Source organism: Zootoca vivipara, chromosome 5 (genome assembly GCF_963506605.1).
Source record: "Zootoca vivipara chromosome 5, rZooViv1.1, whole genome shotgun sequence".
In the NCBI taxonomy this organism is placed as follows: Eukaryota; Metazoa; Chordata; class Lepidosauria; order Squamata; family Lacertidae; genus Zootoca; species Zootoca vivipara.
Window position 1 is genome coordinate 54,722,614 of NC_083280.1, and position 27,739 is coordinate 54,750,352.

The window sequence follows — 27,739 nt, forward strand, 5'->3', positions numbered from 1 at the left end:
TTCAGAAGTACATGTAGTGTTGTGTGTGTGCACAATAAAACATTTACAATTTTTATTCCTTCGCCTATCTGAAGCCTGGTTCCTCAACATCAAAGTATTCTTATCTAGGACAGTCTGAAAAAAGACAGCATTGTTTAATCTTTAAAGAAATTTGCTGCCAAGTTCAACTCGTACCTTTGTCTGTGTTTTCATCACTGTTTAATCCTTAGCAGTGTTCAGGAATCTGTATTTCTGCAAAACTCTCAGAGTTGACTATGGCTGTGATCCAGAGGTCCATGTATGATCCTTATGCCTACTAGAATGTTTTTTAATTTTCCATTCTCAACAGTTGCTGCTACAGAACCCCTCCAAACTGATTTTTTTGAACTCATGAGTTCAATTAGGCACACATCCATGCAGCTCCAGATACCACAGTTCTTGAAACTGCAGATGAAGAAAATATGCCCAGGATGAGCAATAGCCATTGCTAATCTTGTGGCCGATTAATTTCTCCAGATATCTTCATGGATGGTCAGACTCATTAGGAGGTGTGGGGAACTTTTGGTTCTCCAGACGTTGCTGAACAACAACTCCTAACATCTCTGCTTTTTTGGGCAGATGGGAGTTGTAGTTCAGCAACATCTGAAGAACCAAAGGTTCCTCACATATTCTCCATAGGAAACCTGGCATCACTTGGCAATAAAGGCTTCACAAATACTGAACATGTGCACTCAGCTGGTAGAGCAGAGTTTTCAACAAACATACTGTAATTCAGGTGCTACTGAAGGAATTTTTTTATTATACTGTAATTCAAATTTGGTAAAGCAATTGGGGGGGGGGGGGGTTCAGACAAAGTAGCCTCGCTTGTCCATCCTCACCCAATATCTTAATGGGTAAGGAAGAACAATGTTTTTTTTATCCTTTATGTTCTCTGTTAATGTTTTACCACATGAGAATCAAACTATGCTCTTTGAAAATGTATTAGTTACAAAGGTTTAAATGATACAATGCCCCACCAGCCAGTCAGAAATTGCAGTACGCAACATGAATGTTCTTGTTTTAAAATGTTCAGTTGTCATCACTGGCTAATGGTCTTAATACCAGTCTGCTCTTTGTGCCATTGTTAGGCTGCCACAGTGTGCGTTTCATGAGCTTCCCCAGAGGAAGAGGCTGTCATGTCTACCCTGCTAATCTTGGAGTTAACCAATATGATCCCTGTTACAGCGCAGGCAAAAGCCAAAGCTTTAGAACATATGAACTACCAAGAACAGCTTTGCTTGGGTGGGGGAAAATATGGAAAGCATAACAATGAAATAGTGTGACTGAAGGGTTTTTATTTTTACTTTGTTATTTTTTTTTTAAAAAAACATTTTTGGATTGGAAAAGAATAAAGCAGAACTACTCTGGAATGTGAAATGCAAGACGCAATTTCTCCCACACACGGCTGAAACATAGAACCAGCCAAATGGGAGACACTTCTAGAAGCTCTTGGCAATATATCATCAGATTTTTTTGGAGCTCGATAGCAGTTAGGAATGCTTGGAGATGAAAATCATTTATGTCAACCCCATCACAATACAGCCTTGCAATGGTACTGCTGCATGAGCTTGGTAATTGCGGTTGGAAATACAGTACAACACTGAAATGCCAAATCTGATACAGAGTAAAAGGGGAGGGCAGGTGGACTATGCTATCATTATGGCCCCAGCCCCATTCCATCCAGGATGCAATACATAAAATGGTTGGTTCATTGGGTACATTCAGATGTTGGGATTATTGCATTCGTTTTCCTAGCTGTAATGCTAACATTCTGTCCTTGTTTCCAACATTCCTTTTACACTGAATTACCAATTGTGTTATAGAACTGTGGGTTTTTATTTATTTATTTATGGATATACCGCCATGCCATGCTAAATTTCATTTACACCAGCAGCCATGCTGTGACACAACTGCGGACGTCATGGACATGTTGCCATCCTTTAAGCACATGAATGCTTGTGTTCACTCAAGAAAATGGCAGAAAGATTACCTTCCCAAATTTTGGCATCCATGAAAAGGGTTGGGAAACTATAGCACAAAATTCCTGCAGTTCTCTGAGTTAACAGGGTTGCAAACAGATTTTTTTTTCCTGGAAGCATTTAACACAGAAATGAGAACTAAACTTCTGGTTGGTTTGCAAAGGGGGCTTTTATGTCATGTGAAAGAGTGTGTACCATGCAGAAATTATCAGGTAAGAAAACATCAGGAAAATGGAATTAAGTGCTGTCTGAGTGTAAGCCATAGTCATTTTCATGTCATGTAAGTAATTACCACTGTAATGCACGTACAACTAAAAGCATCACTAGGAAAGCATGGCAATGAACTATACACTGTTTGTAGGGAGAGAGAATGCAGCTGAATGTTGTTTCATTGCTACAGGTTAAGAACATAGGAACATAGGACTTAAGTCAAAAACTGCCAGAGCCTAAGTGCATCTAGCTCAGTATTGTATTCACAGGGTGGCAGCAGCTCTCCAGAGTTTCAGATACAGATCTCTCCCAGTTGTGCCTGGCAGGGATTGACCAGGGACCTTTTGCATGCCAACCATGCAGCCTACACTGATTAACAGTGCTTCTCTGCAGTATGAGATGTCAATATGTCCTAATTAGTCATGTTGATTGCAAAGCAATTGACCTTTCAATGAAACACAGGGCTAGGAGGCTGCCTGCTCCAGAAATGTCTCCATTTGGTTTCCAGCCCTGGAGAAAGGTTACAAAGTTTTTTTAAAAAATGATGATATTCTTTAAAGTGCAAGAATTCTAATCCGGAGTTCTCATCAGCTTTGCCTAGCATGAAGAACTGTAACTTTGGACTTGAGAGAGAGAGAAAAGTTGTGTGTAGGTGTGCATGGGCCCTGCATTGCATATGTAAGAACTGGGGAAATGGTAGGAAAGGAGTAGTTCTATACACTGAAACCTGCTCTCAATTTTCCTTTAAAGTGTTCTTCCCCTGCAAAAGAGCCCTGTGCTTTTCTTTTCTCTTTCTCCAAAGTTCTGCAGCCTCCCTGGCTGCCCACACTTCCTGATCTGAAAAAAACCTCAAGGGACAATTTGCACCTGGGTTTAAGTCCAGGAATCTGGGGACGCTGACTACTGCATGCATGAGACTGGTGTGCTCAATAAATTCATTTATTCAGCAAATTCTTCATTTTACCTTCTTAATAGTTCAGTCGGAAGAGCATGAGACTCTTAATCTCAGGGTTGTGGGTTCTAGCCCCACATTGGGCAAAAGATCCCTGCACTGCAGGGGATTGGACTAGATGACCCCCGTGGTACCTTCCAACTCTACAGTTCTATGATTCTATGATTTCTGCACTGACTTCTTCAAAAATGCCTTCACTTAAAATAAAAAGAGAAGAATAGCTGACAGAAGCACAGTGTTCAGAGAAAAGTCCAGCCAATGATGACATGAGGTTTTTATAAAGTGCAGGCATATGGGGAGGCTGCAGAATACATATCTTAGAAGATATGGTTTGCAGAATAAAAAAGGACACTTACAAAATACTTCAGCTGCCATGAAATTAAAACAAATGTAATAATATCCTGCACCCCACTCATGAGAATTACATGAAAATTTTCTCTCCACTTTGATAAGAAAATTTCTTTTCTCATTAATTCATGAAGAATGGTTATCAAAATTGCATAATACATTTTTGGCACAGCATTAAGAAGGACAGAGCAAATAGATGGTGAGAATATGGGCATGTAGTGGCAGGGAAGTAAGTAAGTGGGGGGCTGTGTGCTCCAAAAGGCGCAATGCAAGTATATGACAGATCCAATGAGTAACAGCACCTGGATTTTTTTTCTAAACCCTTTGATAAGCTATGACATTTGCTAACAGCAAAGCGCACAGCCTCTAGCTCTAAACAATTTGTGTAGGGTTTCTTTCCTCTCCATGTCTCTGAGCTAGTTGTTTAAGTGTTGCCAAAAGCCCATGCCAGGTGTAAAGTCCACAGTCAGGCTTTTCTCTTGCTTTGAAAGAAAGTTTCTTCCTTCTCAGTTTATCCAAATGCCTAGAGGCAAGCACCAGTGTGGATTCCTGCCTGCCTCTGCCCCTGTCTCAGCACGCCCCAGCCCTCAAGTGCTCAGGTAAGTATGTCAGGCTTATCCTTGCTCCTGTAAAGAGTTAGTCAACAACTGCAAACCTCGCTGCCAGAAAGCAAGTTGTGACTTGGGTAGACTATATATGTACATTTAACTCTTGCTAGAAATTAATTAAGCAGCACTTTAACGTTGGTATTAAGGATGGAGTTTTCTCTACTGCTGTGGCAGAATAAGGTTCAACTAAACCTTGTAAGGACACCAACTTGAATATCCCCTGTGATAAAAGGGCTCTCCCTAAACCCTCATCAACTACACAAAGGATATTACACTATTGTCAAAGGAGTTGTGGAATATTGTACAAAGATCAACATGAGCTTGAGCAGTCATTTGGAAAGGCCTTAAGGCTACCCTTAATTAATTCCTGAAAACAAATGAAATGTTTTATTATGTTTTATTATTAGTGATATCTCACTACTGCTTTGGAGAAAGAGTTCTGCTAGTACCTGCAGATAGGTACATGAAAATTACTCTCTCACACCCTTTATTATGTTTTGTGTTTGGACTCCAGCAGTACAACTTACCCAACAATAATCTTACATAAGCCCACTGCAAATTCCCATTTATTACACAGACATAATATATGGCTGCTGTTCCCTATGATCATAAATTCCAGTGTGCCTCAGAACAGCCATACATAGACTCAACTGAGCTACAATGCACAAGTTCATTGTACTTCTTCCAGACTCACATAGGCTCACCATTGCAGACTTGTAACTTACCCTTCCTCAGACTGCTGTAATAACTACACACAAACCGTGCTGCTTGGTTGTAACACCATAACGTTTTTAATTATGGTTATCACCAGCCATACTTTATGTCAAAAACCAAGTAAGTGACTCATTCTCAATCACTGTTCAATCCTTTCTCAAACTTACACTCAGTGGGACATGGGGGACAGAATCTACATGTGCACAGTGTACAGCATGTTCCCAACACCCAAACCATAGTTTGACCATGACACCCAGTATGAGTCATGGAGTCTCTTAGCCAAATTAATACATGGCTGTAGACCAGACTTGCTTACTGTGGTGCCCTCCGGATGTTGTTAGACTCCAACTCCCATCATTCTTTACCACTTGCCATGCTGCCAGGAATTGTAGCCCAAAATATCTACAGGACACTAGATTGATGGAGCCTGCCTTCTACTCTTCACACACCATCAGTTTCCTATACATATGTCCCTACCATTTATGAAATCAGTTACTCCCGATGCATGCATGCTCTGTTGCATGTAACGAACTTATGCACAGCAAGAAGCATGCAGGGGATTCAGTAAAATAACTACTTCTGCTCACTGCACATGATGGCATGCATAGTATCAAACTCAGAAGTGATATCATACAGAAAATTCATGTTGAGTGAAATGGTCCATAACTCTTTTGTAAGGTACAGTCATACTTCGGGTTAAGTACGCTTCAGGTTGAGTACCTTCAATTTAAGTACTCCGCGGACCTGTCTGGAACGGATTAATCCATTTTCTATTACTTTCAATGGGAAAGTTTGCTTCAGGTTAAGTACGGTTCAGGTTAAGTACGGACTTCCGGAACCACTGTACTAGTTTATAATAAATGTGACAAACGTCTCTCAATATGAGATCTGAACAACAAGCTTAGTTTAAATGGTACAATTCTAGTGGGGAAAGGATTACTTCCACAGGTTGAGACTCATGTTTTTATTGCCATAATCATAAAATACAGACACATATTACTCAGCGCCTGCTCACCCTTTTAGGTTCCCAGCTACATTACACCCACTATGGCACTGTTTTAAGGATATGCATTAAGGCAATAATCTTATACCTGGAATATGATCATTAAAAAATTGACCAATATTGAAATTCCTGAAAACTCTAATTAAAAGAAAGGGGCTGGGAGAGGCTTATATGAATGCAGAGCAGGCAGGTCATTAATGGCCAAGTTGCCAATTTATATGGGGGATGAAGATGTACTCAAAGAAAAACAGAAGTGGCAAACTGTACTATAGATGCTTTAAAAACGTGTCATCTTCTCTCCTTCAATAGAGACTATGCAAGCCAAAATGTAAACACTGGCATGTCCTAGCTACTAAGCAAGAGCCCCATCTTGAAAGGGGAACAACGCCAAGGACATTTGCTGAACAACAGATACATAAAACATGTAATGAACTGGCAAAAGTAAATAGGGAACAGTTGTTTGTCCTTTTTCACAGCACCAGAACTGTAGCTATCTGACATATTAAAGATCAAGAGAGACTTTAAACAGAACAGGGTTGTTGTTTTTTGGGTGTTTTTTTTACAACATTATGCTGTTGAACTGAAAAGAACATGATGGGCAACAAAGTTACTGAATTTAGACAGAGCCAGTCATTTTCAGTAGAGCTCAGCATCTACTGCGAAAATAGCCAAGGCAGAAAGCCTTAATGCCTGTGGTAGCCTTCAGTAACTCACAAGTCAAGAGTGAAAAATACTTGCAGTTTATTTAATTGCTGATTTCATCAAAGCCGTATATGTAGCACTGAAGCCAAGATGCTGAGCTAGAAGGATCTTACATTTCTATCCTCTTAAAAATTGAATAAAATGTTCTCTGACTTTTCCCATAATCTGCAGCCCCCAAACTGTACGGCTGCCTTTCCGATTTGCACCCAAATTCTATTCCATTTTCTCTGCTATCATCAATTTCCTATCTAGAGTAGTTTTCAGCAGTTGCCACTCTGCAGGGTCATGCCAAGCGCATGACAAGAGCAAGGTAAGAGTGTGCAATCAGGGTGCCAGGGAAGGAGTGGGCTTATTTCCAGTTTGGATCACTTCACCCTTCTATAGCTTTTCTGGCTCTTCAATATGGAAGCCAGACACATACACAAGCACACAGCATTCTGTTGCAAATAATAAAAGTCATAATTTCAGTACAAGAAACCCCAAAGTAGAGAACATTACCAATCATCAAAATGTCCACCTAAGGCAATGTCTGTTTTACTTCGAGTCTCCAGACAAGTTCTACTGTGCAGCCAGATGCTAACTGGACTATTAAGAAAATTCTGCTTACAGCCAAATGTTCTTCTCACATTTGCAGCAAAATATTAGATGGTGATGAACTTCCTACGTTCACAAATCTGAGCTAACAGCTGAGAATATTTAGCATATGCACTTCAAATGAAAGCCTTCACATTCTGCTAGCTATTAGTGCATGCAAGGCGGAAGATTCGGGCTTTCAAAAGTTATTACAGGCAAGTTAATAATGGCTATTCCCAACTTAGAATTGTGTCACCATTTGGCAACAGGCTTGCTGAGAAAACTCCAAAATCTGTGATGTAATAAGAGGTTACACTACAACATGTCATACAGACACATTAGTATAGCGTACTGCCATATTTTAACACTATTCATTACCATTAATATCAAACAGGTCTGCTCTGAAATCGGCTGAACCCATGGAAAAGAGAGAGAAAAGAAGGGAGCCCCGCAGGTTAGCTTAGCTGAAAGCACAAGGAATGAATAATGTCTGAGAGGCTTCCTTCCCTACACTAATCTATGCCTGTGTATCACATGAAGCTCAACTATTAATACTGCTTTTCCTCTTCTTCATCCCTGGAACATAAAAAGAGCAAGTACAAGAAGAGATGAAAGAGTAATGGAGGGGAAAGGGTTTAGATTTCTGGGTTAATGCTCTGAACTTTTTATCACAAATCCACACACTGTAACTGGATTATTCATGAACATTTTATTTTTTTGTTGGAAGATTTAATTAACTTTCCTGATTACTTCTACTTCTCTTTCCTACACCCAATTCACCTTCTCATGTTTGGCATCACCTTCGCCAGGGCTGGAGCACTAAAAGACATGCTTGGTAATTTGCCTCTGCTACTCTTTCCTTCTCTCCCCCTCCTCCCTGATCAACTTACCATTGGGTAAATTACTCTCCAGCTCTATGAAAGTTTGGTCATCTGCATTATCCTAGCCAAGTATTAAGGAGGATTTTACTACACATAATGTGCAAATCTATGGTAAGATGTGTGGTAAAATGATCATTAATATGAGCTTCACATCAAACTAGAATCCCGACTCAAAATCTGTTAATCTCTCATCAGTGAAGAAAATAGTAATAATAATAAACGTAAATTCCCACAGATAAATTTATGTAGAAGGGCAAACAACTAAAACAAGCAAACAGAAATTCATTTTATACTGCCCAATTTAAATCTGGTTTCTATTCCACGCTGTTTCCAAAGGGATAGTCTGGTCCCTAGAACATTCGAATTTAATTGAGGGCCAATATTTTTTAGCAAAATGGGTTCACCACAGGGCAACCGATTGTGGTCAGTTGTGCATTAAACATGAAGGGACATTTGCCCTGCAGAGTTCTACACACTTTTTCCTGGATCTGTCATCTAACCACCATGCAAGTATGTGATTGCTCTGTTTGGTTAACGAATGTAGCACCAAATCAGCTCCATTCTGAGCTGTGTTTAGCAATGGGAATTATGAGGAATACAGTGTTGGGGTAACAGAGGGAAACTTTTAAAAATATTATTTACCTGGGCAAATAATATATACCTCTCGTGAAGGAAGAGACCCACACACTAGTGAATTCAAGGGAAATAGCTATTGCAGGTTACTAAATTATATTCTGCATGACCACATAATTCAACTCTATGCTACAGTAATCACCTAACTAAAGGGGCAAGAATCTTCGCAGTGTACCTTTCTGGCTCTTACAGATGAATGGAATATGAATAGTGACCAAAGAACTACCTCTGTGGGAGAAACTGAAACCCAAACAGTCAAGTGGAAGACTCCCCCCGTGGAGTCTAACACTTCAGCACTGGGCACCTGAATCTAGCTACCATTTATATTTCCCACAATGCTTCTGATACAACATCACTATGGTGTATTGTGAGAAAACAAAATGGTGGCTAGACCTAACCAACCAGAACTGCAAGAGCACTGAACTGGGGTGGTGGGGAACGGGCATTTAAAGGTAGGCCCAGGCAGCTTCCCAAGGGTGATAGGTACTGATTCATTGCCAGCCCTAAATAGGACAGTCCTAAATGTGACTGACGAAGTGTGCATGCACACGAAAGCTCATACCAAAATAAAAACTTAGTTGGTCTTTAAGGTGCTACTGAAGGAATTTTTTTATTTTGCTTCGACTCAGACCAACACGGCTATCTACCTGCAACTAGTCCTAAATGTGTTCAGCTCAGAAAAATCCTCTTCCTTCTGCAGGTTAGAAACCAAAGGATAAAGGAACCCTGGGTTCCTTTCCCATCATTACCATTGCTGTTTCCACTTACTCTGCGCTAAATTTCAAATTCTGGATCATTTCCCAAACCTGGGGAAACTAAGCTTACCATGATTGCAGCTGAGACCAACAAGAACTGAAAACAGCACCAAATGTTCCAAAATGTAACAAAAAAGCCCAAATTCTAACATGCCATTGCCAAATAAATATACAGTAAAGAGAATTAACAGACAAACACTATGTTTTCCAAAATGGGTTTGCAAATACTATAGATTTCCTTTGAGAAAGGGAGGCACATGCTTTTAGAAAAAGTGCATTTCTAGACCCTCAGAAGAAGAAACGAGACGCACATTCAGAAACCCCTAATCACGATGGAAAATCTCGGCCTTACTGTTTACTTTTATGATTCTCTCTATGAAAGTAGCAGACATAGCAATAAATGACATAACTCTCATTACCATTCCATTCATTCATGCAAGTCACCAATATTTTCTGCCAGGAGAAACAAACTGTGCAGAATAGCCTTGAATGTAAGGCATTGAAAAGCTTAAAGAGGAAGAGGAGGCTAGGGGCTTCTGGTAAATATTTGCCTAACTTTCAGAAAACAAAAGAAAATTTTCACAAAAAAAGAAAAAGGTAAAAGTGCACACACTGTGGGGATTTCAAGACAGTGTCTTTTTCAGACAGTTTCATTCCTGGTATTTTAAAAGAAGTTTCTTCCTTCTAGACTCCCTCACCTCTTTTCTGCAACACAATTCTTTGAAGTACTGTCCAGGAAAGGAGAAAATACTCTTAGGAGAGAAGTGTATATATTCCCTTGGTTTCCTCCTTTGCTAGATATTGTGGACACACCCACTCCCTGGTGAAGGAACATAATTCAGCTGCACCCTTTCCAGCAGCTGGTCTCTATAGGATGGAGTCATGTGGAACACAATTTACTACCATTCCTGGCAGCCGTTGGAGCTGCACCTTCAATAAACATTGTTTAAACAAGTGTTCAAACAAAAAAAATGGTTTAGTCTTCAGGTTAGTTCACCTCAGCTGAATAAGGAGATTTTGCTGTGGGGAGGGGGGAGAGATATCTATAGCTCTCCAACATCCTAAGTTTCTTTGAGTCTTAAAGAATCAGCCCACACACCACAAATTAAATCCAAGTGATTAAGATTAACCCTGAATTATGTCAATGACCTATCATTTTTAAATTTAAAAAACCCACCATTCCATTTGTTAATTTACTGTACTTAAAAGCACCTATAAAAAGTTTAATATTTTAAAATCTCTAAGCAGGAACAATAAAGAACACCATTAAAACAAAAACACAACAGGAACAGAAAAGAATATTAAAACAGGAATTCAAACTACTGTAACAGAAAAACAGGGTCTGATCTTCAGCAACTAATGGTCACTGCTTCGTGGTATGGCCTATTCTGCTTTACATATGTGCCATTCTAAGTCCATTCTAAGTTTTATGTTTAGCTATTTTCACCTTTTTAAAAAATAAAAAAGATAATTAGGAGGGAAATAAATCTAAGTCACCACTTAAAGAAAAAACATTTAGCAACTGAGAGTTTACTCACCAACAACATCAAGGTGGTACGTGTGGTTGATGGATCCATGAATATTCTCCACTATACAGGTATAATTTCCTTTGTCCGATGGGACTACACTCTCCATTATAAGACTCCAATGCTGATTTCGGACCTAAGAGAATTTCAAAAGTGTTTTAATTGGCTGACACCAACCCTCATCATGGGCTCACAAACATGATGCATTTTAATCCTTCAAATAATACATTGTTTTTCTAGTCTAACTGACCACAATGGCTGTGGTACCCCTGAAAAGTAGCCAGATGCTCAGAATAACCCGCATCACTATGTCAGCAAGGCAGATGTAACACTGTGGTGGCAGTGTCACAAAACTCCAAATACAGCAGGAACAAAAACCCAAATGATACAAAATTAGCAATTCTGCATGGATGTAATTATCTGGTCCAATTCATTCTAAGTGCCGACATCTGTGATTTTCTGAACTTGAAAGAACACAAACAGAATGTGAAGTATTTGTTTAGTTACTTTTTATTGATCTATGTCACACTTTCTTTCAAGCACCTCAAGGAGGCATACATGATTTTCCCCATCTGCATTTTACCTTCACAACCCTGTGGGGTAGATGAGATTGAGAGGCAATGACTGAGACCAGGTTACCCAATGGGTTTCGTGACAAAGTGAGGGTGCTGATTCCAGCCAATACTCTAACCACTACACCACACTGGCTCACAAGAGTTATGAAAAGTCACAGGAGATGGAGAACAGTGATGAGCACAGAGGACATACTTCCAGATGACTAAACGTTCTACCTATGGCTCCCATTGTTTATTGAGATTTTAAGAGGTACAGCTGCAATCCAAAGCCCTACATAGCTCATGGAGTTCTGAATAAACATGGCCTAGTCCATATTCTTTAGTGCTAAGGAATGCTACACGTTGAAATTCACACTTTCCCATTTCAAGGACAACAACATAGTTTGTTCTCTGGCAAATCCCTGATAGCACATCAGGGACAGAGTTCCTAAAACAACAACAGATGTTTAATATCCGCACAGCTTTGTGTCATAGGTGCTGGTGGCTGCCCTTTTAAGCCATCATCCGTTTGGGACCTAGTTATGAGAAGGAATGCTGAACTCTGCAAAAACCTGACCAATCCTTAAGAACAGCCTCTGAGGCTCTGCTCATGAGCCTTCCATCAATAAATATTAAAGGGGAAGGTAAACAGGGCCTTTTGAGTGGTAGCTCCATGTTCATGAACTTTCTTCTTAAGAAGGCATGTGTGACCAGTATACTGTCAGCCTTAAAGGCACTGAAGTCTACCGCCATTGCTGATCAGCGAGGAATCCTCGAGCTCCGAGGTTCCTGGCGCTGCGTGGGGGGGGAGCCACGAGAGCACCACGGACTCCCAGAAGAACCCCAGATTGAGCTTTCTGGGGTCGTGAAAACTCAGCTGTGACCATTTGAGTCTCCTCCGCTCCCCGGTAAGCTCTTTTTAAGAGCCCCGAGAGCGAGCGGAGTGGAGATCTGGCCGCCTTTTTGAGTCAATTTGCTACCCAATATTTAACTGCTACTGTTTTTTTACCCTTTCAATTTTTTAGCTGCCTGATTTTATACCCTGCTGATCCTGTTTCAGTTGTTGCTGGTATGATGATAATAATAATAATAATAATAATAATAATAATAATAATAATAATAAAGATATTTAGTGTTTTATAGATTGCAGTTCTATGGACTGTAATTACGTCTTAATGAATGCTGTTCTTACTATGTTGTGAGCTGCCTTGGGTGGGCTAGCCCTGAAAGGAGGAATGTAAAGGGTGAAGCTCAGATTGACTATATGCTCCTTTATACAAAAACAACTACTCAACAGCTTTGTACAGAGAAAAGCAGCATGTCAGGCAAAGGGGTAGCCCCAACACTGGGTTATCTATGTACAGGATTTTAGCATTTTGTTTCAACAGAGGAATACTTCATCATGTGTGTTTCAGCCTGCAGGTACACATGACGTCACCTAGAAACAGGTGTTCCTCCACATCTGCTGTTTGTGAAAAGGGATGGGGTTTTATTCAGCAGTGACTCTTAGGGGAAAATGCTTCTGCTTGCACAAGTCAGGGCACATAATTTTTGCCCATTCTCCACCCCCCCCCAATGCAAGAATGCCTAAAACCATTTCCAATTCTGATCAGCAGGATCCTCAAATCCTCCAGACATCTGGAGCGGCTGGGGGAGGGGAGGCTTTTCATGGATAGGAGAGATTGGTAAAATAAAATAAAATAAATGGGTGTCCTAGCTGGAAAGAACAGAAACACCTTATACTAAGGCAAAGTCACCACTGTCATGGTTCTCTTTCAAGTACACTAAGTCTGTAGTACGTAGGTCTGGGCATAAATGTACAGGAGAGAACTGCGCACTGAACTTCAGTTGCAGCTTTCCATTTCCACTGCAGTAACTTTCATCACCAAAGCGATATCCCCACTTTTTTTTAAGAGCAGCTTCTCAGCTCAGCAAAGATCCTGCTGCACACAAGTACCGTAATGCACTTTTGTGTCCTTATTTGGTTACTAGCCATAGTTAACATAAAATCTCTTTTATTTCCTAAGAGTCTCATTAGGCAGGAAGGCACCGGTACTGCTATGTTATGAATGCAGGCTTTGAACTTTAAAGCATCAGAAAAAAGATTTTCTGCGCCTGCATTTCCCCCCCCCCTTTTCAACCCTTGCTTTTTCACATTTATGAGCCCAACGCTGACCTCCTGTCAGGAATGTGATATAAGATAAGCATCAGTTTCAGAATGAAAATTTGGGTGTGCTTTGTACATTCAGCTAGCTATTATACACCAGGAAACAGTCTGTGAGGAGCCGAAGTTTCGGTCTTAAGAATCACTGCTCCTGCAATGTCCCATTCCCCTGTCCGCACTGTGACTCAGGCAGGAGTAGCACAACATAGGTAGAGAATTATAAAGAGTAGTTATATAAAAGAGGGCTAACTATAGGGTGCAACTGAAAGGATAAAATATGTTTACTGATGTATATTGGGAACCCAAAATGCATACATCCTTGCCCCTACAGGAACTTGAAACCAAAGCAGTTCCCACATCCTACACAGCAACTGTTTGGAACAGTTGGAACCCAACTTAGTGGGTTGTGAATGTGGATGGCATAGGTGTATGCAGCAGTCAGCACTGAATGAAGCAGGTTTTTTTTAATGAATTTGACAAGCACTCAGTCATCCATATATTGTGCTGCTGCTCGACTCACTTTCAGCCCCTTTGTGTAGTGCATGAAGGCTGAGTTGCAAGCTGGGCACCTTCTGAAACAATCATTACTGTTTCAGTGAACATTTTGCACACTGCAAAGACCCTTTCAACCCAAAGCCCACAACACATCAATCTGATTAAGTGAATTAGCTAACAGAGATACAGTGGACGCTCGGGTTGCGAACGTGATCCATGCAGGAGGCGCTTTCGCAACCTGCAGCGCTGCATCTGTGCATGCGTGGGTCGCGATTTAGCACTTCTGTGCATGCGTAAGCGCTGAAACCTGGAGGTAACCCATTCCGGTACTTCCGGGTTCGGCGCAGGGCGCAACCCGAAAACACACAACCTGAAGTGTCTGTAACCTGAGGTATGACTGTAATTCATTCAGTTCTCTAGCATGCAGAAAACACAACTTGTTCCTTCCCTTACATTATAGTTCAGTGCCATTCATTGAATCTGGACAGGGTCTGCTAAATTCCTACCAGCACCATCATATCACTTCTTTCCAAAACTCTGTACAATTTCCACGGCACTCCACCTATTAAGCGCCAATGTCCTTACCTTTATATTTAAGTCTTCTCAATCCCTAGCTATAGGCTGATCTCAAACTCATACAATTTAAAGTAATGTAGAATATCTACTTCTTTCCATGGAAGATTCCTTAAATCTACATGACCTCTTCATTCTAAGATCCACTGCAGTACTCTTCAACTTGCAAACAGAGTGTGTGCTACCTTATGGGAATTAACAAGCATGCCCCATGTCTTTTATCAGAGATATTTTCCTTCTTGCACTGATTTATTATAGAGCTATGAACTGCTTTACCCTATTCCACTCTCTCGCAAGCACTGTTTCTCTATGTGTGTAAATAGCTTTTACAATAACTGCAGCTCAAGATTTTTCTTTTTTTAAAAAAGATGCTGTAATAGTAACCAAGAGAAGCAATTACTACGGCACTGTTTAATCTGCAATGTTCTTAAAGGCTTTATCTCACATGTCCTTCCAATTACTCTAATGTAGAACCCCTATTATTTTCCTCATCTACTAATGAAGGTTCTTTCGTATTTCTGAAAGTGGTAAAAATAATAATAATTGTGTAATCTGTGGGACATGTGTGAGCTGATCCACATCTGGATCCTAGCAGTGCAGCCTTACTTGTGCCTCCCCTTTCGCTAGTCTCTCATGAAAGAGTCCTGGGTGAGTCCAGATTATCTCACCTTAATAAACTAATATATGACAGAGACCTTTGGTGGCTTGTGCAGTTCCTTTGCTTCTTCCTTCAGATGAGTGGGCAAACCAACCAGGAAATCTCCAATTAATGGAAATTTTCATCTTAATGGGGAAACTATAGACAACAGCTTTTGAACAAGTCCAGATATTAAGACAACATCATGGTCTGGCTGGTTCTTAAGCATTTAACCAGAGTTTCCTGGTTGGGATGACACAGCAAAATAGGTAACAAAAGATTCACTGGTTTGTTTGCTTGGCTGAAGCAAAGGGCTGCATTTACTTACTTACTTACTCATTCATTTCATGAAGTGATTTTTAAAAATACATAAAAAACAATTTCAAATCGAAGAGGGATACAGATTGGGTCAAAGATTTCCACTTAAAAGCCTCATTGAAAGAGGATGGTCTTCAACAGACATGAAGAATAAAATAGAGACGGCACCTGTCTGATACACAACAGGAAGGAATTCCAAAGGTTAACTGTTCCCACACTAAAGTCCCAATTCCTACATCATATGGAACAGACCTCTTGACAAGATGGTACCTTTAGGAGACCCCATCTGGCAGAATGCTATGATCAGTTGCATATTATAATGGATGAGGCAATCTTTCAGATCTTCTGTCTGCTGAGTGAAAAGTGTCACTCATATCTTGGTTTATTAAGCAGAGATATGATCATAGAAACACAGTCAATTATTTTCCTTAGCAGAGATTCTCCCTAGATTTGCCCAAGTAGAAGCTTGAAACCAGGTCCAAAAACGTTTTAGGAATGACATTCCCCTGCATCTCAGCTGCTTCACATTTTACACACCTATTTCCTCATCATCATTTTACAACAAAAGAGAAATACCTTCATATGTTCTGCTTTTTGTAAGGGTGTGTGTTTGAAAATAGGAAAAGCAGACTGTCTGAGACTACAGCCATTCCAATGTCTAATTTGGGAAGATAACACCATCAGTTACATTGCATATACAGTAATATGAACATGAAGATATTGCCAGGTTTGCGGGTAGCGCTGGGGGGAGAACCTGCTACACTGACAATATTCATCTAATATTCTAAGTGAGATTGATACTGTGTCTACTTTTAAGCCCACAACTTTTAAGCCTACCTACGTCATACCAAATAATCACTTTAGTTGCACAAAGTGTTTATGACACTGTGTCAAGAAACTACATTTATAATGGCTCAAGTTATTCATCTTGTTGACAAGGCAAAAACCTAACAAGATCTATCTTTTTCTTAGCTGAAGAGGCTGTTAGCTGTTGGGAGATTAGTGAATCAAGCTGTTAACCAGCTAATCAATCCTCATCAGTTCACGAAGTCTGGGCAGACTGTTAATTTAGACAGCAGGTATTTCTTTTTTTAGAGTCTCTCTCTCCTCTTTATGAAAATAGTTCTGAGGAGCACAATTTTGTAAGTCTTCTGCACTACTCAATGAAGATTTAGCTCATGCAAAGTATGAACACAACTGGCTGAATCTGAGACTTTCTAGTGGAATAAACAGCCCTCAGATAGACAGGTGGGCAACCTCTTCTTTACATTAGGCAAGCCATTTATGCACCAGCACGTACTATAATATGAAAACCTACGTTCTGTCACAGAATGTTATTCCACACAAGAGACAGCCAAAAAAGATGGAAATTAAGCTTTTAGAAGTCACTAGAGTTCAGTTATGTTTACTATGCAAAACCACTAACAAAAAGATCCTGGTACAGACCTTTGAAGTATCGCATAAACAACCCAACTGTTGGCTTTATAGGCATCCTGTTTTGGACTCCAACATCCTACCTTCGCCAAACCAGTCTAATGGAAGTTCAGAGTGTGCCATATCAAATATGCACAATTATGCTTGGTAGACATTCAAGCTTCTTCAGCAAGGGGCACCAGTTCCGCCTGAGGAACCCTGAGAATCCATTTGCTGGAATACAGTAAGAATAGTCCCAGAAAGCTGTGTGCTGGAGCAAAACTAAGTACCCGGAAAGCAAAGCTTCTGGGCTCCAAAGAAATAAGAGGAATCTCTTAAATTTTAGACTGGGTGAAGAGCATGAGTGCACGGGAAGAAGACCATGAGCAGTGACAGCACAATTAAACTATTTACAAAGCCAACCTTCATATGGTTCTGCAGCATGACATTTGGCCTATGCCTGCCAGACAGGGGATAACAGACAAATGTTGTTTTAATTAAAAAGAAGCAAGGGTAGGGGGAAAAATATCCAGGCTTCTCTAAGCAGGTTTTGACAAGCTCTGAACACAATCCTTCTCAGGGCTAAAAATGACAATTCACTGAACAAGGTTGTTCGAGAGCTAGAAACGACAGCAAATGGATTCCGCATCCCCCAACTTGCAGACAATATCTGCACTGCCAATTGTTACGAGTTCCACATTTGAAACAGATTCTTTTAATAGCTCCTCCTAGATTTATTGTACAGTATCTTACTTGCATTTATTTGTCTCGAGGAAAACTCATGACCCAACTACTGGACAGTAACAGTCAATCAGAATGCTTCTATATGAGTGCATTTCATGTTATTTAGCTTCCTTATTAACAAAAAGAAAAGAGTCAATATAAACTAGAACTTTGCACTCAATTTTGTTAGACGGGTTTTTGTTTGTTAGCTTTTTTAAGAATCCAGGCCAGTGGCTATACAGTAGTTATAGAATTTGCTGATCATATGTTTGAGAGCTTTGAGCCTCCAAAGTAGGTTTTTTAATGCACTGACTGACATAGTTAGGAAAACAGGCTGTCACATGCAAGCTGCCACCTTTCACTTGCCTTGCTGATCCAGTACGTGAACAGGTTTTTAAGCAGTGATCAGTTGCTCTGAATCACACCTGTCTTCATCTGTCTTGTCCTGAGATCTTCCTCTGTTACAGCATATAGAAACAATAGTGGGAGCCAATTTATGACGCCAGTATGGAGTTATCCATGGTATTTCCTTTTCCAGTTTGGTACCATAGTCCCCATAGCCATGGTGAAATCATGATGGGACATGGGTGGCGCTGTGGGTTAAACCACAGAGCCTAGGGCTTGCCGATCAGAAGGTCGGAGGTTCGAATCCCTGCAACAGGGTGAGCTCCCGTTGCTCAGTCCCAGCTCCTGCCAACCTAGCAGTTCGAAAGCACGTCAAAGTGCAAGTAGATAAATAGGGACCGCTCCGGCGGGAAGGTAAACAGCGTTTCCGTGTGCTGCTCTGGTTCACCAGAAGTGGCTTTGTCATGCTCCCCACATGACCTGGAAGCTGTACGCCGGTTCCCTTGGCCAATAACGCGAGATGAGCACCGCAACCCCAGAGTCGGTCACAACTGGACCTGATGGTCAGGGGTCCCTTTACCTTTACCTATGGAGGTATCCATGGCATTTCCTTTTCCAGTTTGGTACCATAGTCCCCATAGCCATGGTGAAATCCCCACAGGTTCCTCCACGCATGCAAATGAGGAAGAGAGTCCCTAACCTTCTCTATGTGACAGGAAAGTAGTAACTGTGTTTTGATCTCTGGGATAATGTAAAAAATGAGCTGCATAGAACAGACACAGGATAGGGCTGACACATCCAACCAACCTAAACAGATGTTCTCAGCCATGCTATAACAGGGCACACAATACTGCTACATATTTACAGCCTGATCCTATCCACGTCTAAGAATACGTCTCAGTGAGTTCAATGAGACGCAGGGTAACCTCTCCCTCCACCACTTAGTATTAATTATTTTTCGTACACAGTGAGAATAGCTCAGTTGGCAGAGCATGAGACTCTTAATCTCAGGGTTGTGGGTTGGAGCCCCATGTTGGGCAAAAGATATCTGCATTGCAGCAGGTTGGACTAGATGACCCTTGTGGTCCCTTCCTACTCCACAGTTCTATGATTCTACGATTCTCTTCTTGTGTTTTCATAATATAAAAATGATCATAGGATGGTAACACTTTGTATACCTCTTAACTCCTCTGAATCACAATGGATTTCTGTTCTGTTATCAGAAACTGAAATCATGAATCGAGCAGCACAGAAAGGAATGAAGTGCAGCACTCTTCACAATCTCCACAAAACAAGGCAAATGGTTACGTGGCTCCTATAGATTTGCATCCATATATTAAAAAAACTATCATATATTTACCCAAGCTAAGCTACAGTGTGTAAAAAGGGCTGTGGCAAACGTAGCTTATCAAAACACAGCTGTGGAAACAAACACCCCTTTTAACACTTAAAGCAGTAAAAACTGATAGGACTCGATTTACTTTCTGGGAGGTGAAAAAGAAAGTAGAGTCTTGTTCATTCTTATTGGCATGCACTATCTTGCTACGGTCCACACAGGCTCCCCATTTGGGGAGGGGGAGATTATACAGGAATTATTCCAAAGACCCACAGCCATGTGTATGAGGAGGAGATGGTGATGGTAGTCAGAAGAACCACACTCAGCTTGGAAAAGACACAAGAAGCCCACATCTCTTTGAAATACGACCTCTGCGTATCTTGGAAAACCCAAGTGTTTCCAAATGTTTGAAAAACAAGAGTCACTCACAACAGAAGAATCAACTTCTGAGTTATAGTTTCCTAGAGAAATGGTATCATTTGTGCACTTCCATCCTGAATTTAAAATAATTAAATGGTACATTCATCAAACAAAAAGACAAACTGTTAAATACACAGCCATGGTTTTTTGGTTTGTTTTTTTTAAAGGGTATCACAGTTTCTATTCAAGAAGGAAAATGATAACAAAGGGCTTGTCCACACTCTTCTGCTTGTCCAGTGCCTAGAAAGCAAAGGTCTCAGCAGTTATTCAATTGATTTAAGTCTTCTGGGCATGGATCCAAGAGGTTATGCCTTTGCCCTTTGAAAACCTGCTCCTTAGTGCTAAATCGGAACAAACTGCAATCTACAGAAAACCTACTTGCATGTTGTTCTGATTCAGTGCGAAAGATCAGGTTTCCCCAGGGGAAAGTGTTGGGCAAACAGCAGTGTGGATAAGCCCTAAGATGAACCAAGGAGCCATAAGGAATGTCAGGTTTTCCTTCATCTAGCTCGCTATGTCAGAAAAAGAAGCTGTATTTCCATCCCCCAATAATGCAAAAGTCTGTGTATGTGTGGTCAACTGCAGTTGCAGATATCAATATTCCACTGTTACACAATATGTCTTCTATCTTCTAGTGGTGATCTGGATTATGAATATGTCTGTTGGAAATATTATACCTATAAAATCAGAGCCATTTCCTACAGTCTGATTTACAAAAACCTAATCCTTTGTCATGTTTTGCTGAATGCAGCTCAATGGTTCACCTTTTTTTAAATGCCTATCCATACAGAGAGATAGCATGAGAAACCTAAAGCACAGATTAGCCAAATACGAAGGGGTCTTTCCCCACTGACTTCATAATTCTGCTAAAGCAAAACCATTGACTTCACAGTGATTCCCTGAAATAACTGGTTCTGATCAATGCAGCCTGTAAGGACTCTAATAAACACCAGGCCTGTCCAGTTGTTGTTGTTGTTGTTGTTGTTGTTGTTGTTATTCTGCTACAGCAACCCATGGAGGTCAGAAGAGTTTAAGAGAAAGGAATGGTAACCATGAAACCCATTGGTTTCACATACTAATTATGGGGGGGGGCTCATAGAACTTTGAGCATGTCATTTGGGGTCTCTGTAGTTTAGGCTTCCCCAACCCAATACTTTCCAAATCTTGTTGAACTACTACAACTCCTATAAACCCTGACTGGCTATTTGGCTGGAGTTGGTGAGAGTTCGGTGACAACTGAAGAGGTTGTACATACACATTTAAAGGCTCACAAAAATGACCATTTAAAATGATAAAAGTGCAGTGAGAAACAGGAGAACCTTTTGCTACACCTAATGGATGTCTGTGGACTGTATATTATCTATCTTTCCCCCACCCAATTGCATATAAAGCAAAATATATATACCCCTGTATCTGCTTCTAATTTATGGCGGACAATTCACACACTGCCCCTTCAAGGGTGTGCTTCTGTTAAGGGGGTGTCACATTTTCTCAACATTTACTTCAATCTTTCATTACTGATAAGTGTTCTCCTTATCTCAGGTATGATATTCAGTTCTATTCAGACTGTAGCGTAGAATGTGGTTGTGTAAACATCACAAATCCCAGCTTGTCAATGTGCATTGGAGTACTCTCTCTCCCACTACCATGTATGTGTTGGCAGGGGAAGCAGAGTTGCTCAATTTCTATTTTTTATAATTGCCGAGGCTGTGCTCTCTTGATCAAGGTGAGAAATTATCAAGGCAAATTCTGGAGAAACTGCTTGCATGTTCACCTTGATGACAAGACCAGCCGACAACCTCCTCCAATAGCTACCTTCTTCTGGTGGGGCTTGCTGCCAAGATGAACTGGCAACCTCTGAAGTAGCCCCTTGTCAGTTTCACACCTGCAAACCAACCCAGTTAAATACTCTAGGTAAAGTCTGGAGGCTTATTTTTTATTATTTTAGCTCTTTAGCGGTTGTTTGTCCTAGACCATTCTGGCTTTCGAAAAGCTATTTTGGAGGTCCATTGCCTTCCTACCAAAATCTTGAATCTGGAAATGCTCTACAGTGGTGACCCAAGTCAAAGAATTGCATAAGCCTGTGACTTTCTGCTAGTGAATGGCCACAATCCAAAGAGCACTACTACAGGTGCATGCATGGGCAAGCCAAGTGGGATTTCCCCCCTTGCAATATTGCGGGGAGTGGAAGCGTCTGTTCAGACTGCTTTTCAAGTGCCCTCCATTTTAGAAGTAGGCCAAGTGACTCTAATCAGTGAACATCAGCTTACAGTTTTATGTGTTTGTTATTCTTTGAAACAAACAGCTGCACACCTTTCTCCCCTAAAAGGCAGAACACTCATTAGGATTGGAACAAAGTTTCTCTTGTGCTCCAAGACTAGACTGACTTTCTTAATTGGCTTCATTTCACGCTATCATCCCCAAGACAAGTGTGTAGCATTGAATGGTAGCCAATTCATTTATGCGTTTTGGTATTACGAAAAGCAAGGAGGTGTTGCCAGGTGCACCTTTATATTTTACGAGGTAAGCAAGTGTAGTTAGAAATGTCTACTTCATTAATTAATGTTCACCTGGAACATTTACATGCATCCATCTCTGGAAAAACTGACACTTTCTATAGGAAATCTGGCTAGAAAGGAAAAAAAATTAAAGCCTGTCTTCTTTAGCATTTGCAGCGGGCATATTTTCAGAGGTTATTCACACATTGTGGTAAAACCTATAACCTATCCTAGTTAAGAAAACCATGGAGAGCAGTAAAGGGCTGGAACAAATTGGCCATTGTAGATTTCCAAACTGAAGTTAGGCATTTGCGCGCTTGAACAAATATATGAATTCATATTTGCAGAATTCATATAATGAAAAACCACTTAACCGGATGCTTTAAGAAAGTCCTTACATGCCATTAAGGGGTATTAATGTTTGGCCATCACCAACCCTCCTTGAGGGCACCTGGCATCCCCTGAGACCCATGTAGCTGCCACAGCTAAGTCTTCATCTGCCCATTATAATTTCATCTCGAAGCACACCTGGTTTCCTCTGATTAGGCCAGTTAGACATGATTGGTCACTTTATTTATTTTCCAGGCCACTTTCTTCTTTTTTGCATATACAAACTACACCCATACTTATGAGAGCTTGAGTTTCATGGCTCAATTTGAAACTCCCTCTCCAGGTCTATAAAGCTACTATGATATTTGTAGGTGCCTTATCAAAATTGCACGCTCATGAGCGCACCTGCAACATTTTGTAGCAAGTCCCACTTCTATCACTAATTGCCCGTTTTGCAAAATACAAAAGGCGGGAACCACTTGCACTTTGTATCCTTCTCACCCTATCATGCATGGTGCCCAGAATACAGGGAGTTTCCTGCCACTTACACTTTTCCCATTGGCTGAGCTGCCACAAGCAGGGGACAGCGTTTTCTGGAGAGTTCAACATGCCCAATGGTATAAGTCCAACTAGAATTTGCGCATATTTTATTAACAGTAAAGGTTTCTTTAATGATGAGTCTTTCATCCACGTGTCAGCTTAAATGACCAAATAAAAGCAAAATGATCAAATCCTAGTGTTTTTCTCTCCCTGACCCCAGTAGGTACCTTAAGGTTTAATATTAACTCTAACTTGGCACTCTAGTTAACCTCTCTAGATGTCCTTTCTAATCAGTAACTCACAGTTTAAATGGAAACAACTAATCCGATGCTAGATTCAATTCAAGCAAACCATTTTAAGTAATTGCAATTACTTGCCCTCAAAACACTGCTTTCTGCATCTATTTCACAGACCATAAAATCCATAAAAATAGTCTTCCTGCTCATTAAGTGTGCAGTCACCAAGCCATAAGATTTTTGTTTTGCTTTGTTTTACTATACTGTATGTCTGCAAGTTGGAATATTCTAGGCTGTTGTAGCACAAAAGCACAGTCTGTTAAGAAAACTTCTACAAACAATGTTTTCGTAAAGTGTTTTTCCCCTTGTTGTTTCACCACTAACCCCTTACTCAGTAAGAGCTCTATTCACAATGTCTGATCTTTTGATAACTTGATCTTACAAACAGAAAATAAGAAAAAAGCTCTAGGGAAGATGAAGAGAGACAGAACCAGACTCTTTTAAAGCTACTGCATGTGCTTTTACCATTTACTCAAAACTCTACAGAAATTTACTATAGTTAGGGCCAGCATTCTCCAGCAGACGCAGGCTTCTGGGCATATCGGAGCTTCAAATCTGAGTTTTAATTATAAACACAGTGAAAAGGAACATAGGAACCCACATTGTACAGAGTCAGACCACTGGTCCATCTAGTTCTGTATTCTCCATACTGACTGAAGTTTCAGGCTCCCCATCCCTCAAAAAAGCCCTATTCACATGTTACTCACATAGGGAAGAGGTTGGAGAAAATAAACTACTGACGTAAACCAGGTCACATGACTCTGCAACAGTCATGGGGAACATGTGGCCCTCCAGACATTGATTAGACTACAACTGCCGCCACTCCCAAGCATGGGCCATGCTGACTGGGGCTGATGGGAGTTGCAGTCCAACAACATATGGGGTGCCACAGGTTCTCACTACTGCTCTACATATTGCTTTACATGACTGTTATGAGCATGATATATAAGGGAAGTCTGTACAGTATGCTGCATTTAAATCTTATTGGCATTCCTACAATACACCAACTCCCCTTGGCATGTGCTAAACCACACAAAGGAAGATGTGTCTTACCTTGTATCCACCAATGCGGTGCTCTTGCTTAAATTCTTTGCCATTTTTAAGCCACCTCATGGTTGGTAGGGGGTTTCCTGTAGCTGGACAACGGAACTTGACAGTGTTAGCTGCTGGAACTGCATGTAACCGCTTCTCCATTTTATCTGTTTGTGTCCATTTAGGTCCTTCTGTTTCCAAAAATGAAATAGAGAAAGAGAGAGAGAGAGGATGAGGAGAAGAATGTAATCACTTGTCATTTGCATGATTTCCAGTATGACACAACATACGTTAGGGGGAGCACTGAAGTTCTACGTTGCTGATTTATGTCGCCTTTGGCAAAGCATACAAGACAATCGAGTACCTTAGAAATTTCAGAGTGTACCTAAAGACAAAGATCTACTCTTCTTCAGCTAGAGTTAATGCTTGTGATTCATGCCTTACAGCAAGTAAGGAAAAGTTATTTCAAGAAAGAGAGAGCTATAAAAAATAAAATGACACCTGTCATCTTGCCATAGCCTTTAGGCTTTAAGTAACCATTTTAAAATGCAGAAATAAAAACTGTACTAAAATACAGAATGTTTGAAACTTTCAAAGTTTGCCTGTGTATGAGAGAATTAGAGCCTTCATTTGAAATGTTGGCCTTGTTTTCCTTTGGCTTGGACTATAATAATCAATGACTGCCTTTCAGATAACATGTGTGTCTCTGTGTGTTTAGAACTGCTGTTTTAAAAAAAGGAGAGAACAACTGTAATAATTAACAAAATCACTGAATTTGTTTCATACAAGGATCTGGCATTTCCCCCAACCCAACCCAACAGCAAAACAAGGTCCTCTCTCTGCTGCTGATCTCTCAACTTGCAGTACAACATGGTATGAAGTTCTATGTCAGAGTCTGTATGGGAAGCAAACAAATCTCTGACCACAGTGCTTGTTAAAACACCATGGTTTAATTCTAGGAAAAACAGACACTCACTCTAACTAGCTACTCAAAAGCTATTCCATACCCAGGGGAATATTCCTGATGTTCCCTCTCCCCCCCCCAAAAAAAACCCCACCAAACAGTGCAATAACTTCAATAGAAAACTAACACTATTTCTAATCTCTCCTGTCCAAAAAGTTTTGTTAAAGTTATATATAGATTTGGTTAATACAGATAACGATGGCATGAAGACAGATGTGCCTGTTCCAGATTTTTTTACTAGTCCATGCCAAGTGATCAACTCTGTCCCATGTTTACTGATCTTACACACCAGGAAAAATCAGCCTAAGTATAAAATCACGGGAACAAACAAGGATGTCAGGGGACCTCCATACAGGGAGCCTCCGCCTCTCCTGCTGACCAGCACATCGCCCAGTGAGAGCAGTGAGAGCAGCAGGTCAGGGAGGGGGAGGAGGAAGTCAGGGGGGTGGAGGAGAGAGGGCTCAGAGATGCTGCAGAGCCCTGGCACTGCCCCGGCCAACGGGCTGAGGAAACGGGGCAGCCACTTCCGTAGCCCCAGTTAAGGCATGGTACTAAGCGTAAGGAGGGGAGGTGGCGTTTCGGGGTGCCCAAGCTCTTATGCTGGTCACATAACAGGAAAAGTCCACTCCCGGATTCTGCGAGTGACAAGGTGGTCATGTTTCTTGGCATCTCTGCAATGTAAATACTATGCACAATAAACCTATTAAAGACAGGATGGACTTTGGCATGTTTACTCAAGAGTAGCCACACACAAGCCCTGACAAAGGAAGATTCTTGTAACATGTGGATTAGAACACCTAGCTAGGAACCTACAAAATGACCATCCCCAACATTAGCAATATTTTATTTTCATTTTGAAATCAGAGTTTCTGAATGCAGAATTTTCCCAAAGCAGTACCCTAAAAAATCTCCCCCCCCCACTAGCTCCTTTAACATCCAGAGTTTGGTAACGATGCCCAATGATAATATTATGTGAGTTTATGCAGCCAATCCAATACTATGAAGAAAGCAAATGTTACATAATATATTTGTTTATCCCCAATAGCATAAATCCTCTCAGTAGTCTCCAAGAAAAAAAATAAAGTAAATACAAAACAAGCTGTTTAGAAATGACTGGTAAATCTGTGCTCCCCCCACCCCAGGATGTTTCTGGACTACAGCTTCCATCATCCTTGGCCATTGGCCATGCTGGCTGGAGCTGATGGGATTCAGAGTCCGATGACATCTGGAGAGCCACAAGTTCTCCAATCCTGTCTTAAAACTATAAAATGCAATACAGAAAAAAATAAGATAAACAGAGCTCACAGATCTGATACATCTTAAAGCTCCAAGAATAAGCAAAGATCTATAAACCACTAAATGGTTTCATGATTAAAAAGCCTGGGAAAATAAACAAGGACTTCAGCTGGCACCAAAGGGATCACAATGTGGGAGCCAAGAGAGCCTCTCTGGGAAGGGTGTTCTACAATTGTGGTACCACCACTGAAAAGGCCCTCTCTTTCTCATAGCCATGAGCCCCAGCTCTTTGGGAGGAGCCACATTATATAACATATGGCATCTGGACATCTCTGTTGGCCAATAGACACTACAAAGCACCCATTGGTAAGTTAAGTTCTGACCAAAAAATGATGTTACTGAATGTCAACACATCAATGATGAAGTGCAGAAGACTGAATTTGCAAAGGTAAAGAAATGCTTTCAAAGGGGCACCATAGCTAAGCCCCCTCCCCCCGAAAGCAGGATCATTACTAACAAAATTGAAAACAAATCTGAAAGCATAAGAACTGCATTGGCTTAGCTGAAATCACTACAATAGGTTTTCAGTATCTATCCATAATTCTCCTGCTATAGTGACCTGAGCCCTTTACTGCAGATAACAAGAAATCTGATTAACTGCACAGTTTTATAATGACCGTGCTTAATTCAGTTCACTGTTTACCTGTTTAAAAAATTAAGGATGGAACTCTATTTAACGGTAAAGAGTTTTAATTATTTTACAACAGATCCTTCCTGAAATAAATCCATTTACTATGGACATTTTTAGGACCAGAGGGGTCCAGAAACATAACCATTCCTCATTCATTTCCTTTATTACAAGCTACTGCTCCGTAAGAAACAAACCTTTCCGTTCATCAAACATTTATGGTAGTTCTTGAAATCAGCACACATAGAATTCCTCCACTCCACTTCCCCCAACAA

General features: G+C 40.7%; 1 protein-coding gene across 10 annotated transcripts in view; it reads right to left on the reverse strand.

The window, feature by feature from the left end:
* The window catches only part of FGFR2 (fibroblast growth factor receptor 2), a 141,599-nt gene that overhangs the window by 47,295 nt on the left and 66,565 nt on the right, over nt 1-27,739 (reverse strand). For all 10 annotated transcript variants that reach the window (XM_060274788.1, XM_060274792.1, XM_035138088.2 and 7 more), the window contains 2 exons: nt 24,598-24,767; nt 10,915-11,038 (listed from right to left, as the gene is read on the reverse strand). In XM_060274788.1, the coding sequence (XP_060130771.1) occupies nt 10,915-11,038; nt 24,598-24,767 (294 nt within the window). The remainder of the gene's footprint in view (nt 1-10,914; nt 11,039-24,597; nt 24,768-27,739) is intronic.